This window comes from Solea solea, chromosome 21, assembly GCF_958295425.1.
Source record: "Solea solea chromosome 21, fSolSol10.1, whole genome shotgun sequence".
Taxonomy (NCBI): domain Eukaryota; kingdom Metazoa; phylum Chordata; class Actinopteri; order Pleuronectiformes; family Soleidae; genus Solea; species Solea solea.
In genome coordinates, this window is record NC_081154.1 from 15,763,990 (window position 1) to 15,778,558 (window position 14,569).

At 43.1% G+C, this 14,569-nt stretch overlaps 1 protein-coding gene across 2 annotated transcripts in view; it reads left to right on the forward strand.

Annotated features, from left to right (window-relative positions):
- Nucleotides 1–14,569, forward strand: part of nrg3b (neuregulin 3b) — a 259,587-nt gene that overhangs the window by 212,636 nt on the left and 32,382 nt on the right. For both annotated transcript variants that reach the window (XM_058621792.1, XM_058621794.1), the window contains exons 4-6: nucleotides 456–482; nucleotides 7,178–7,280; nucleotides 11,746–11,872. In XM_058621792.1, the coding sequence (XP_058477775.1) occupies nucleotides 456–482; nucleotides 7,178–7,280; nucleotides 11,746–11,872 (257 nt within the window). The remainder of the gene's footprint in view (nucleotides 1–455; nucleotides 483–7,177; nucleotides 7,281–11,745; nucleotides 11,873–14,569) is intronic.

Sequence of the window (14,569 nt, forward strand, 5' to 3'; positions counted from 1 at the left end):
CAGGCTGGAGTCAATATAAAAGGCCTCGTGCAAAGCAACAACAGTGACATAAAGCTAAATGATGTGTCATTTTCAACTTTTATTTCCATCCTTCCTCTAATCCTCTCCGCCGCTGTATCGTTGTTGTTCCCTTTCTTCTTCCAAAGTAGCTCTGGGCCGTTTTGAATTCCGAGCGTGCGAGAGGCACAGCCGGCATCTGCGGCTGGCTGCTTCATTACCCGGTGCACAAGGAAGAGAGCCGTGTCAGAGGAAGCCGTCAAACCGACTTTACGGTCTAGCTGCAGCGGTGTCCGTCCCTAAAGTGAATTTTTAGTAAGATGGAGGCATATCCTGTTGTAACTGTTTTATGCTTCTCTCTCTTCTCCTCCTCCCTCTTCCTCCCTGTCTCTGTTTACCCTCCTCTTCCCTCGCCCTCCTCCCCCTTTCCTCATGCTATCTGGCCTTCAATGCAACAGTGGACGAACTTGGGATCGAGTTCATGGGTAAGACAACTTTTTTTTACCAACTGTGTGCAAGTGCTCCGTCTTTCATGTGCTTCATGTCTGCGGAAAATGCCATGAACAAAACACACAGCTCCAAACACAACAAGGCCACTCACCTTGGAAAATGAATGTGGGCCGGTCTCCATGGAAACACACCGTGGTGGTGAATTAGGTGTATTCTGTCTGCATGAGGAACAGTACTGTTAGAGAGAAGTATAATGAGTACAAAGCAATAAAGTCAGACCACGGCTATTCACTATATAAATGTGTTTCTTCCCGGCTCTATAGTCACTTTGGCATCCGTTTCTGCAGCTAATGTCATATATAGTGTAAAACAACATTTGTTTGTGGTTTGAACTCTGTGCACTTCATTTGGATTTGCATAATAATTCATGGACAGGCCCATACCAGGAGAAAATAAGTTTACAAATGGAGTGAGAGGTAACAGATATACAATTTGAACCTCTTTGGGATTCCATTGATAATACTTAAGGCCTCTCCACCTCCCAGTTGCTAAAGAAATCTTTAAAAAACAAATTATCTAGCTTCCCCTTCCTGCTCTTTATCCAGAGAGAATATCAAACCGTACCCCGCACACATATATACTCTCCCGCACGCACATGCACACCATTTCTCATTTTCTCTTCTACCGCCATTCCCTCGCTCTGTGACTGCCTTTTGTGCATACGTGAAAAAACCGTCATTGCATGCTGGGAAGTTTCCCATCAGCGTGGCTGTCACATCACACACACACACACACACACACACACACACTTACAGGAAGGAAACGGAAGATTCTGTGAAAGAAGCGGCCGCGGTCGCGCGCACAACATTCCCCAGTTCAGTGGGTTTTAATCTGGGGGGCTGAATTAGTTCAGAATTCCGCTGCAGGTGGGCGGAGCTATAGGGGAAATGAGAACAGGATTGATCGACTGATAACTGGACGGATGACGGATGAATGTAGGTGGGGGGGGGGGGGGGGGGTAGCTTTGAGGGAAGCTAATATTTATTCATGTACCTAAGCCTTTCCCTGACTTTGTTCTTTGAAAAAGTCCAACATGTGACAGTTGGAGTGCGACACAGTCAGAATACAGCAAGAAAGCGGGGCCGCAGCTAATGTTTGATTAAAATGATTGTTCAAGTGTGGTTTTACGAGGCACTGACGGAGCTTTTGATGCCCCCTGTCCTGACAACCACCATACGGTCACTCTCAGTGACAACATGGCTGCCAGCAAGAAAAATGGCTCAAAAAAAACCACTCACTCACTCACCTGCACCAAAGTCCACAGAGAACAGCAGGTGATTGTGCAGTTCACAGACTTTTGTTTCCAGTCAAAAAAGCCAGGAGAAGGAGGCACACGTGTGTTTTGATGGACTTAACTGGGCATAGGTGAGATCTGTCACTGCTTGTGCCTTAATTATGTGTCACTACTTTATACAAACACACTTAAAACTTCACTATCACTTTAATATGGCGATTACAAATGTCACAACGGTGTTTTACCAAACCTCTAAATGACAACATCCTCAAACGCCTCAACGTATTCAGTTTATCGCCAAAGCTACTTTTGCGTCGTCTTCATTGAAGCATTTTGTTGTATGTTCTGTGTCACATATAGAGTGGTTGCTATGGCGTTTCTGCGGCCACGCGGGACTGTCTTCCCCTCATGTCAGTGTGACGTGGTTTAGCTGCGGTGGTTCACTTTTCTTTCCCAACATGTTTTTTTGCATTTAATTTCCAGAATGCCTCGCAGGCTTCGGGGATGAAAGGCCTGTAATGGTTTTATATGCAGGCTGCATGTTGGTTTTTTTCCTTGCAGCAATTCAGCAGAGCTTTGTAGACAGTTGGTTTTTCTGTTCTGATTTAGAAAGAGCATATTTCATTTATTCAGAAAAGGGGTGGGGTGAGGGGGAGGGGGAGGAGGGGTGGGCTTGTCCCAGGTGGTGCTGTACATGATGTTGTAGCAGCAGGGAAAAGATATTTCTCATACATGGAGAGGTCCTTTCACTAATGGTAAAGGCCGCAGGGTCTACAGGGGCACAGATACGATTGACGCGTGACTTATGATCAGATAACAAACTGAGAGACATTTGCTCAGGCGGTTCTGCCATTATTGCAGGATGGGAAAGGAATTCTGGTAACACTTTAGACTTTTGACACTTTAGAATTGTTGCTTATTAGTCGTAAGTAAGGAAGTTGTTGTGTATGAATTACGGTCTCAATATGCTTTGCTTAGTATGGACTTTATAAGGTGGTAATATCACAAGAATAGGAAAAGGAGGCAACTTTAGATTAGGGAACATTAAGTAAGTGTTCAACTAATTGTGAATTAGTCGTGATCAAGATGTCACTTTAGTATGGGGAAATGTAGTAACAAAGACTCAATTTAGAATTTAGTTAATAGTGTAGACCATATTCATTAGGTATTCTAATTAAGGGTGAATGTGTTCCCTAATCTAAAGTGTTAACAGAATTTTATTTTATTTTTTAAGTGCAACTATAGGGGGAGCCTGTATCTTTCCAATCATTCCAGGATCTCATGATTTTTTGATTCAGGTTTTTTTTCTTTTGTCTGCAAAAAATATATATGTATTCTATCTGCAATGCAAAGAAACAAGTTATTTCTTACCCCATCCCATAATCTGGAGAGAAATTCATTCATAAATAGGCTTTTTTCAGGTTTGTTTATCTGTGAAACAGTAATTCAATGTAATTTATCTTTCTGAATAATTGTATTTTATGAGAAAAGTTGCCCCCTCACAATAAAAAGGAAAAAGTCTTAGTCAGTTTAATCCGGTGCCAAGAGTGCTATGAAGCAATTTGTCAGTTTGCCGCTGCTAAATAAAGCAACAGTGTGTCACAGCTCCAAACTCCCATGCAGCTTCTTTGTTTTTTCTGGACTGACTTTTTTTTTTTTTAATTCAAACCATGGTAACTTTCTTCACAGGGGCTGAGTGGGTAGTTTGAACCTCTAACGTATATCCACACACAGACTATACGTACATCCACACATGTTGCAGATCCAGGATGTGATATCGTGTTATCTTTAGCTTTCGCCCCCGAAGCGTTTGGTACATGAAAAAGGTTCCGCTTCCACTTTGAACTCGCTCACACATTCTTACCCCTCTTAAATATGTTGATGCAGCACTGATGTAAAGCACTGGAAGAAGAATGTAAAAATAAGTGGTGGAAACAAGACTCTGTTTCACTTCAGGGGGGGAAGCTTTGAGCAAAGGAAGCTTCTCCAACAGCACATCACCGTGGCCTTAGAGGTGTTTTTTAGTGGAAGTTCAGGGATTTTTAAAGTGCGATTATATGACATACTGACCTCGTCAGCCCTGACTATACTGTAGGTATCCCCCTGCACCAAGAGCCAGCCTGAGATACTGAGGTTTTTATCTCACTTGACTTTTCTCCCCCCCCCCCCTATATTTTATTATCTGAGTGAGTATTGTTGTACTGTGCTACAGAATAGCTCTTATAATCTGGAGTACCATTCTGTCCCATTGTAAGAGTCAATGATGACTTTTTATTTGTTACTTCTGTGTTAAACAATAGCCATTTCTGAGTGTAATGGCAAATGGGGATCCTAATAAACATAACCAAACTGAAAACATGGCTGCCAGTGGGGAAAAAAGGAAAAATACGTCTTTCTAACTCAAGGCTCTGCTAATAAACTCAGGACACGGGAGCCGCTACAGTCTGCTGCTGCCTCATTTGGTAAGTTTGTGTCAATTTGGTAAATCTGACCAAAGAATTTTCAACCCTCAAGTCACAAATGACACAACGGAACTCATTTGCGGAGGCAGCGGTGGATCGAGAACTCCCGTGTGCCGCAGTGGAGCGTCTCTGCCGACTGTGTTGTGGGAGAGGGAGCTCATTTCAAAGTGGGACAAACTTCAGTTTCCAGTGTGGACATTTTAAGATATCGCAGCCATAAACAAGCATAGATGTTCTTTTTGTGAGCCATTAAGTTGCTCCAATCTGTCTTCCCTCGTGTGATGAAGACCTTGTCACTGATTGCCAGCAGCGGCACATGGTAAAGCAGACAATCATGTATCAAACTGGCATCCACATACATTATTCCCTCTGTGGTGCCGAGTGCATGCAGCACATTAAATCATCTACTCGTGAAAACACACACAGCTGCTTGGTGTAATCTGGTTCGGTTTATTCATTATGTTCATTTTCCATAATAATCTGACGTTCTATTCTTCAGCTCTGGGACTGAACCAGAGCCGGTGATGGAATTATGCCCCGGTGTGATAATGGTGGAAGATACCATGATGACCCATAACACATAATGGGTCATGGGTAATTCTTTTTGATTAAGGAAGTTAGGTTTTGAGATTATTTCAAAGGTTTAATATTGAAATGGCAGCAGTGAGTGGTTGGTCCAAGCTTGTAAACTGTACATGGAAACTAATACTTACACATATAGTATTTACTGGAAGTTTTAGGTTGTTTTTTTTAAACATTTTCGTAACTTCGTTGACCATCACTTCTGTAACACCTGTCCCCGCCGGCAGCCATGTTTTCACTGAGAGGGAACCTCCGTTTCTCAGAGTGGTTTGCAGAGCAGGGAGCACACAGTCAGCACTTATGCACCAGGACCTCATACAGCCCCACAGTATCCCGTATAAACAAGAGTCGCAGGATAGATGGTTGACAGACCGGGGCAGACAAGCACGAATGAAGAAAACCTCCCTGGACATTTCTGTGACAGCATCAAAAGCCACAAACGAGCCTTCAAAAGGTGAAGAGCGGGTGACACTGAAGTTTTCTGCCCTTCTTTTATCCACCATGTAGTTACCAAGGTGCTGAGATCACTCACAGAGGGATTTATTATTTTGGAGCGAGAGTGAGCGCTGTCACGTGGGGTTGTCCTAAAGGTCATAAACGACAATTGCTATCTTTCCAGTACATTTGATCCATCATTTGAACCACAGTTATCAGAGATAGATTCCCGTAAAAGAGAAAAAGAACATTTATTGTGTTTCCATCAACTGCTGTCAAGCAAATAATGGGAGTTAGTTTACCAAGATAAGCAGTGGGTGAGTCGCATTTCACATAACTGGATGAAGTAAATCCAGAGAGCACGTACCTGTTGCTATATGCTCATGTTTCATTGCTGCTTTAATTCATTCATTTCTAAACGTGCTCTTTGATTCACTGAAACTGTTTCCATGACACTTAGTCATATCTACTTTTCCACCTCTGTGAAATTTTAAGATTTTATTTGATTTTTCCCCGTCTCATTCGGGCGTTTTCATGCACATAAAAAAACGGCTGATAGAAACCCACCAACTGAGCTCCGGTAGCTGATGTCACGCAACTCCATCATGCAACAGTCAGATTAAAAATAATGCCATTTTGGCAGGAAGCTTTGCTGTTTATAGACATTACCTTCTCCGCTGACTGTATTCATATAGAAAGAGAAGATAGTGGATAGCTGTTGTGCCTCAGGGATACCAAGACAGTTGGAGGCCAGCAAAGGGAGAGCGTTTTACCAGATCACCAAAGATGCCGAGAGGCGCTAGAGGTGGATCACTTCCATAAAAACATGCTTGAAATGAACATAAAAGACGACGCGATGGGAATCCACAGGCAACGGACTCCGCTTATGTAGCGATCACTTTATATCCGATACAGAATCCAGCTCTTACTGGCTTTAATATCTTCTTTATTTGACATGGTTTAGTTGCGATTTGTAAGCGTTTTAGTTTTTTCTCCAGACTAAGCTTCAGGGAAATTCATCAGAAAGTTGAAGATGTTGGGTTACTACAAGTCGAGAGTAACGTCCACTCTGACTCTCTCTATTCTATATATACAGAGTCATTATAAGGGTTAGTCAAAGCTTGTTGAGTTTTGCGCTATATTGTCCGAATTCTGTGGATTTAAAGAGTGCAAATGACTCTGACGGCCCTGACGCCTCCACGTTTTGCAGCTTTTCCTGCCACCATGGAGGTGTAAACAAACTCATTGGGACATCATAATCTCTCTTTACCTTTGACACTTGATATCAGCAGATTAGTGACGTGACAGTTTTATTTTTGACCACTGCTTGATTTGTCGAGTGAGTTTTCAGATAAGCCGTTGCCTGAATCGCCTTCGCACACAACAACACAATCTTTAATAGTCCGTGTGCAGCTGCTCAGTTCCGACAAATATCCGCTGGGATCAAAATGCTCATCCCGGCCGCATGTGACCTTAAGCTTCTGCTGCTGATGTGCAAGGGTCTGACAGGAAGCTCCGGGAGCATTCATTTGCCGCTAATTCCCCGTAGTCATCAGTCACCGAGTGCTGACACACATAAAGAAGTCGCACGCACACATTCAATATGGCCCCTGTTGTGCAGAGTCAGTGCATTGGTATTGCCTGCTGGGTTTGTCTGAACAAAGTGATTATCACACTTCAGTTAGCACATGTCACTGAGCCCTGCCTATGTCCCTTTCCCGTGCTCGAACACTGACATTTCCTGACAGCCGCATCGTCCCTCTCTACGCTAATGCAGATTGTGGGGTGGACATTTGTGTGTGTGTGTGTGTGTGTGTGTGTGTGTCCACTCTCCATTTGTGTCCACTCCCTCGCTGCAACAGAACTCCGCTCACGTCTTCGTCTTTATTTATTTCTTTATTTCCTTTTGTCACAGTGGAGATTCTGTGGCTCTGAACTGTATTGTCTCCTCTTGCAGAGAGCGGTGACACCTACCAGAGGCAGGTGCTGTCCATCTTCAGCATCGCCTCGGGGATCTGTCTTCTCGGAGTGGCGTGTATGGCTCTCTACCGCCGCAACAAGTGAGTGATGCCATCCAGCACCACATTAGTAGCGTATGCCTCAGGCTGTGCAGAAAAAAAAGCACTTTACTATCATGGGCATGGAGCCCGCTGAAATTCTCACTGTGTGTCAGCGAGAGACGACGATTTAGTTGTGCTTCAAATTCAAATGTTTGCGGCATACATTCAAGTCAAATACTTGCACAGGAAAAAGATCCAAGATTTATTTGTAAAGTGGTTTTTGTTATGTTTTTCCGTGACCATGCTTTATTGGTTTATCCTTTTCTCCCTTTACATTATTTATAGATGTAACACAACTGAAAAACAGACATCTATACACACAAGTGTTGATGAAATATAAGCCAGCTCCTAAACTTGGGCTTTTTAAGGTAAAGTAAAAAAGTAAAATGACCGATAATAATCGAAAACATGCACAGTCTTTACGTAGTTGGTTTAGTAGTAAATTAAATGTCATTGTCATGAGGGGACGACAGCAGAGCACTGCTCTGCACCGTGGGCTGACAGATCACCCGAAATCAGGACGAGCAAAGAGACAATCATTTTCGTACATAAAGATAAAGATAAAGATAATTATAAAAATGATTATAAAAAAACAAACATGCACAGTATATCAGATATGTTCTTATATGGGTACATGTTGCCTCTGCACAGTGTATTTTTACAATCTGCAATGAGGCTGCAGGGGTGATCGGTCTTATTTTTTAATCAGCATTTTTTTTGGTGGGTCAGTTTCTCAGAGAATACGACATACACAACAAATTAGACTACAAGTGCAGTGTGTTTGTGTGTGTGTGAGAGAGACAGAGAGAGACAGAGAGAGAGACTACATTTAAGTGTACCTTGCTACTCAAAAACAGCCTGGCAAAATCAGTAAGTCTCTGCAGGGAGGAGGAAAGAAAAGCAATGGAGACAAAGAAAAGTAATGGCAGAGTGTGAAATGGTAGACGTGATTGAATAGGGCCTGATAAATAAAAAAAACTCTCACTATTGTAGCATTCTGAATAGTGTAGCCAGAGTAAATGCTCTGTATTGATTTACTACTTTCCTAGTCTTGAAAAGCACTCAAAGACCTTCCACTACAGTTTTTTTTTATTTTTTTCATTTTGGTCATTCACACCCAATTGCATGTGCATTCATACGGCCAGCCGTGTACTTATGGCTACTCCACATTTACTTCTTAAAATGCAAACTGCTAAGGACACAATTACCAATGATTTGCTTTTAGTTTAGTTAACTAAAAGCAAACCAGTCATTAGTAGAAGTTTCTGCAACTGAACAACTGCTTCCATGAATGATTCTATGATGTGTTAGCGTTGGCGCTGATGAAGTCTGATACAGCGCTGAAAACACAGTCTGGACGCAGGCTGTTTTAATTTGAAAATGTCACTGCGGTGCTTTATCCATACATCATTCACACTAATGGCCATTCATTCACATGGTGCCAACACTGCTATCGGGAGCACTTTGGAGTTTAGGGCCCTGTCCAAAGACATTTTGGCACAGCCAGGGATCCGAGCGCTAATGTTCAGATTAGAGGATGACCTGCTCTACCACCACCACCACCACCCATGACCGCCTCATGAATAATTGACAAGAAACCATCCCAAAACCTGGATTTCTTGACCAGAAATACAGTTTGGCTTTACAGTTCAGAAGAGCTGTTCAGACTAATACCCTGGAAAACGTCCAGAAAATGGGGTCCGCGCGTTCTTTGAAGTTTGCTGTGAACATATGACGAACACAGCAGGAGATTGTCTGAGTCAGACGCAGTCGCAACAGCCGAAGCGTCTTAGCGAGGGTTGGTGCCTGGCTTTCAGCACGCGGGAGGCCGGATATTTGCCCGCTGGCTCACATGGCCTCACCCAGACATTCCGACAGGAAGTGATACACATATAATTATTCACAGCTCTCGCATCACAAAACATCGGAGTTGAAGTCCCTTCTCTGATGTGACAATGTAGCAGCCTTTTCTACCTGGAAACTGCTGACTCCTACCAGACTGACACAAACTTACCAAACGAGGCAGCAGTAGACCAACAGCTGTGTTCCCATGAGCTAAAAACACTGATTTTCTCAATGGACTTTGGTGCAGGAGAGTGAGCGTTTTTCAACCTAAACTTTCCAGCTGTTACACAGAGGAGTTCGAGACACAGAGACACCTTTACGTTTTAAAGGTCTGCCATTAAAAGGCAATTTTATATTACAAGGTTCATGGAGTTTAAGCGGGACAACAGTGTGCGTTTGACAAATATCCACATTAGCTGTTGATTATCGTGGGCTGAGCTGTGCAATAACCTTTATAAACAATGTACTGTAACATACTAAAGGTGGTAGTTAGTCTGTGAGCGTATTGAATCGAGGCAAACAATGAATATGTCTTTACTGTATATTCTATTTTATTTGCTTTACCTTGACAGTCTTGCTGCTGTAACAATGTCAATTTCATTGTGGGAGTAATAAAGGATTATCTTTATCTTATCTTATCTTATCTTATCGTGTATTTCACCACTCTCACTGTTACACACCGTCTCTTGTTCTTCAGACATTTCCTCGCCCAGATTGCACATCTCCCCACATCCTTTAATTAGGTGAAAATGTAACAGGCCTCAGCTGCAGAGGGAGTTTAGCAACCTCATGTCCAAAATGAACATTTAATGGTGAATTAACATTTAATCCAAAAGTCTTAAGCGTCAATTCATTTTTAATCCAATCGGAAACCTCCTCAGTTTCTTTGTGTTTATAGCGTTTCACTTTTCCTTCTCACACTTTCCTCGCGAGTTCCTCCTTTCGTGGTTGTAAGGGGGAAAGAGAGAGATTTATAATGTTTAGGTGGATATCATTAAGCTGTTTACTGTGCAGCAAATCTGCTTCCGACTCCCTACTCAGCACCATTAATGTGACATGTTTACTCCGCTGTCATTGATTACACATCATTTTACATTATGTGTGAATATAAACATGTTACCAACCAAACAGTTTTGGGGTTTTGTTTCTTCTAGTTTCCCTCTGTGATGTAAGAATCTAATCTAACGTCTGTGGCAGTATTTTTTGAGAGGTTTTTGTCTTCCTGACTTTCTTTTGTCAGAATGTTGTCAAAAGGCATGAAATGGAGGTTTCATGCTTCATTGCCTCAGAAACATTTTCACTTTGCATTTGCACTGCCAGACATCAACTCTCCTAATGCTGTTTTTATGTCTTTTTCGAGTGTGTTGCACTACCATCAAACCTTTGTTACAGCTATAAAACAATGCCCTCATATGACTTGGATCAGAGTGGCTTTGTCCCTTTTACCTGTTCAGAATGTGTCACTAATGTTTCTTAGATCGAGTGATTCTCAACGGGGTTTTTCTCCAATTGTTTTCTAAATACTGTATTATTGATGTACATGTATTATTCCTTCATAATCTCCTGTGTTACCAGCCTTCTCTGGCTGCAACTTAAGTTTGCAAACAAACTCCATGCACCAAAGCCCATAAGGAAATCTGTGATTTGACATCCCTGCACACAAGAGAGGTTAATCCACTGCTTCCTCAATCAGTCAGCTCAAATGTGTTATCTTGTGACTTTAGGGTTTGAAATCCTTCATTCGGGGTTTACTAGACTGTCACAAACTTTACCAAACAAGGCAGCAGCAGACCGACAGCTCCTGTGTCCCCCCATAAGCTAAAAACACAGATTTCCATAATGGACTTTGGTGCTGCAGAACAAGCGGTTTACAAACTTCACTTTCCAGCTGGTAACGATGTAAAATAGTGGTGAATATGTTCTGAAGGTATCTGGACTGAAGGAGGCTCTGACTAAAACCACCATGATAACAGAAAACCTCAAATTGAGTGCAGTTGGCATATGAGATGAAGTAAAATTCTTGTATTTGTGGTGTTGCCGGGGCTTTGCGAGTTTAAGTTGAATCATGTGTGTGCGTTTAATCTTTTGACAAAACAATATTTACAATCATTGGATATAAATAACGTATTTTTATTCTTTTTATCTGACCTTTTATGTGGAAGTGACACGTGTCACTGTATTTGTTACTCTTTCCAAATGTGAGTGTTTCTTCATGTGCCAGGTCGCAATGATGGAGCAGTGTCATTCAGGTGGAAAAAGAAAAGCATGTGTCAGGAACAGAGCTGCCGTTAAAAGTAACAGTAACAGAGTTTGGGGCCAACGTGTGCAAAGGAAAGCGAAGAAGGAAGCAGTAATGCAACATTACAGATATTAACTGCCACGAAACACCACAGAAGAAGACGAATAAAACACAGTTACACACTCTGAGTGAACAATCATTGCGAGAGAGCGGGACATGTCCTGACCACAGCAATCAGCAAATCATGAACGATACCATCACCTCGTCCAAGAAACCGTCTTTTGTTTGCTGTTATCTCTTTGTTTTTTATAAATAATACTGCAATGTCTCTCTCTCTCTCTGTCTCTTTCTCCTCTGCTTCTGCTTCTGCTCTCCCCACAGGAGACACAGAGAAAAACTCCAGGCTCATTTCTCTGATAGTCGCAGCCTGAGGGACTGCAGTGTCAACGCATCTGGCCTTATGTCCAAATCTGCTCCCAGGCTTCAATACAGCCTCCAACCCCAAAAGGTGAGTCTCTGTGTAACGCAATATATAGACTGTGTACTTCGTGCGTACAGTGTATTCACTCACGCACACACAGATACACCAGTTGACAGAGAGCGTGACAGGATGATGTATGATGCTCGTCTTAATAATTTCCCTTAAGCCTTTTGTTTACACACAAATCTGAAGTGAGCAGAGAGACAGTGTGTGTGTGTGTGTGTGTGTGGTGGGGGGGGGGGTTATAGTTTCTGAGAAAAAAAAGCCTCATATGTAAGATGGGAAAAATGTGCTTGTCATGTTCACAATGACAGGTCCCTGTGACAAACTGCAGATTGGACATTCTAATCTGCAGGATTCACCGTGCAAGCGCAGCGACAACGCCGTGCAGTGGACAAATAATGCTAAATGGCACTTTGCGAGTGGTATTCCAACTCTGTGCGCTTTAGCAGGTGTTTCCAATACTCCCTGTACTGCAAACAGGGCTCTTTCTCGTGCCGCTAAAACAGTTGCAGCGGGACCGAAACAAACTAAAATAAAGGCTGTCAGGGATGCGATCAAATTATGAATTCACTGAGAAACACAACGAGACTTTTCGAAGAGGTGGAAGTGGGGAGGGAGGAGCTGTCTGTGCCAGCAAGTGCCAAAGTCCTGCTTGAGTAAAAAAAATAAATAAATAAATGAAAAAAAGTGGGAGAAAAAGACAACTTGCCGCGTCAATCACAGCAGAGCAGCTGGAGGATGAACATGGCACTAATGAGGCTGATGCCTTCACTGACTCCCAAGGTAATTGGAACCTAATGCACATTTTTAAAGGTCTCACAGAGAGTGCAATCACCAGAACGCATTAGCGCTTCCCCGAATGCCCCCCATAATGGTCACGCATTGTTTTCTCCTCCCCAAAATTTTTTTTTCAACTCTCCATATTTCACACAGTGTAGTGTAGAGGTGCTGTTCGGATCTTGTCATTCCTGTGCCGCACGCAGGAAGTGATTCATTTGATGTCAAGACAGACGGAGGCAACATTGCGGTGGTTTGGCGAGGGGACTGCAAACAGGTCGGAAGGGGATTGAAATCACAGAAAAGTGCCCCCGAGTAGTGAAAAATGAATTCTGCTGCTCGAAAAACCCGGTGGTTCAGCATTTTGACGAGACAAAGACGAAGCTTCTTGTCCCCACCCGGCCCTGTGCTGCCACTGCTCACACACAAACGGTCCCTCAGTCGGGTCTGATAGTATTGCTCCACAGAAATGCACAGCATGCAAATAACGTGACATTTCTGTTCGCGATTATCAAACAGAGGCAGAATAATAACAAAGGTTATACACAGTATAATGCTGATTATACTTAAATACCTTTAACCCTGGCCACACGGTGGTGTAGTGGTTAGCACTCTCGCCTTGCAGCGAGAAGACCCGGGTTCGAGCCCCGGTTGGAACAAGGGCCTTTCTGCATGGAGTTTGCATGTTCTCCCCGTGTGTGCGTGGGTTCTCTCCGGGTACTCCGGCTTCCTCCCACAGTCCAAAAACATGCAGTGTGGGGATAGGTAAATTGGACACTCCAAATTGACCATAGGAGTGAGTATGAGAGTGAATGGTTGTTTGTCTCTATCTGTGTGTGGCCCTGCGATGGACTGGCGAACTGTCCAGGGTGTACCCCGCCTATCGCCCGATGTAGCTGAGATTGGCACAGCACCCCCCGCGACCCTCTGGCAGAGGATAAAGCGGTAGATGATGACTGACTGACTGACCTTTAACCCTATCAGCTCCACATGACTTTTTCTCTGTTTATTAGTTTTTTTTGTGTGTTGCCTGGCTTCATTTCAGCGTAGACAGGGTGGAACAGCTACATAGTAAAGCTAGTAAAGCAAGATACCTGCAATCAAGGAGCTTTATTTCTCATTTAACATGTAAGGAACATGAGTAACGAGATATGGTACCACGAGTTCAATTTAATCAATAAAAATCAGTAAAAGGCAACCTCAAGACAATATATAAGTCAAACCAACACGTTAATAAATAACAGCAATGTTAGAAAAAAAAGCTGTGCTGCAGCTGTTGAAGTGCAACAGTTTGGAAGCAGAGGAGTGGAACAGTGCAGCAGTCTCACAGCATCCTGGAAGAAGCGCTTTTTCAGTCTTGCTCTGATGGGAGAGGGGCAAACAGCTCAGTGGGAGTGTGACTGAAAATGTCAGGAATTGCCCACAAACATTTTCAAAAGTGGATTCTGCTGCTCTGGATGTTTGGTAGAGTGAAGGGATTAATGCAAAATGAAAACAGGGGCGTCTGTAGACATACATCATGTAAAGACGGCGGCAGTGTTGGGTTAGGGTACTCATGGGGCAGATGATATCATTTGGGCCCTAGAACTTTAAAAAAATAAATCAACTCTTCCATAAGTAATGTGGCAGCCCATGGTCAAGTGGAAGGGGATCTTGGCTTGTGACTGAAGGGTTACTTCAAGTCCCTGCCAGGTCAAAGGCCCCTGAGCAAGGTACCCAATCCTCATTGATCATGGTTTGGATTGCATCGAGAAGGGTTCTGCAAGAACATGAATGAATATTTGACTTCTGCAAGTGTGTTTATGCAAAGGTGCTGAAACAAGCGGGTGCCTCTCAGTTGACAAATCAATTTTTTCTTCTGGCACATTTGTGTTTCGACACAGATGCGTTTGTCGTCGCCTGGAACCCCTCACTCGGGCCCAGCCTTGCGCCGTCATTGCTGTT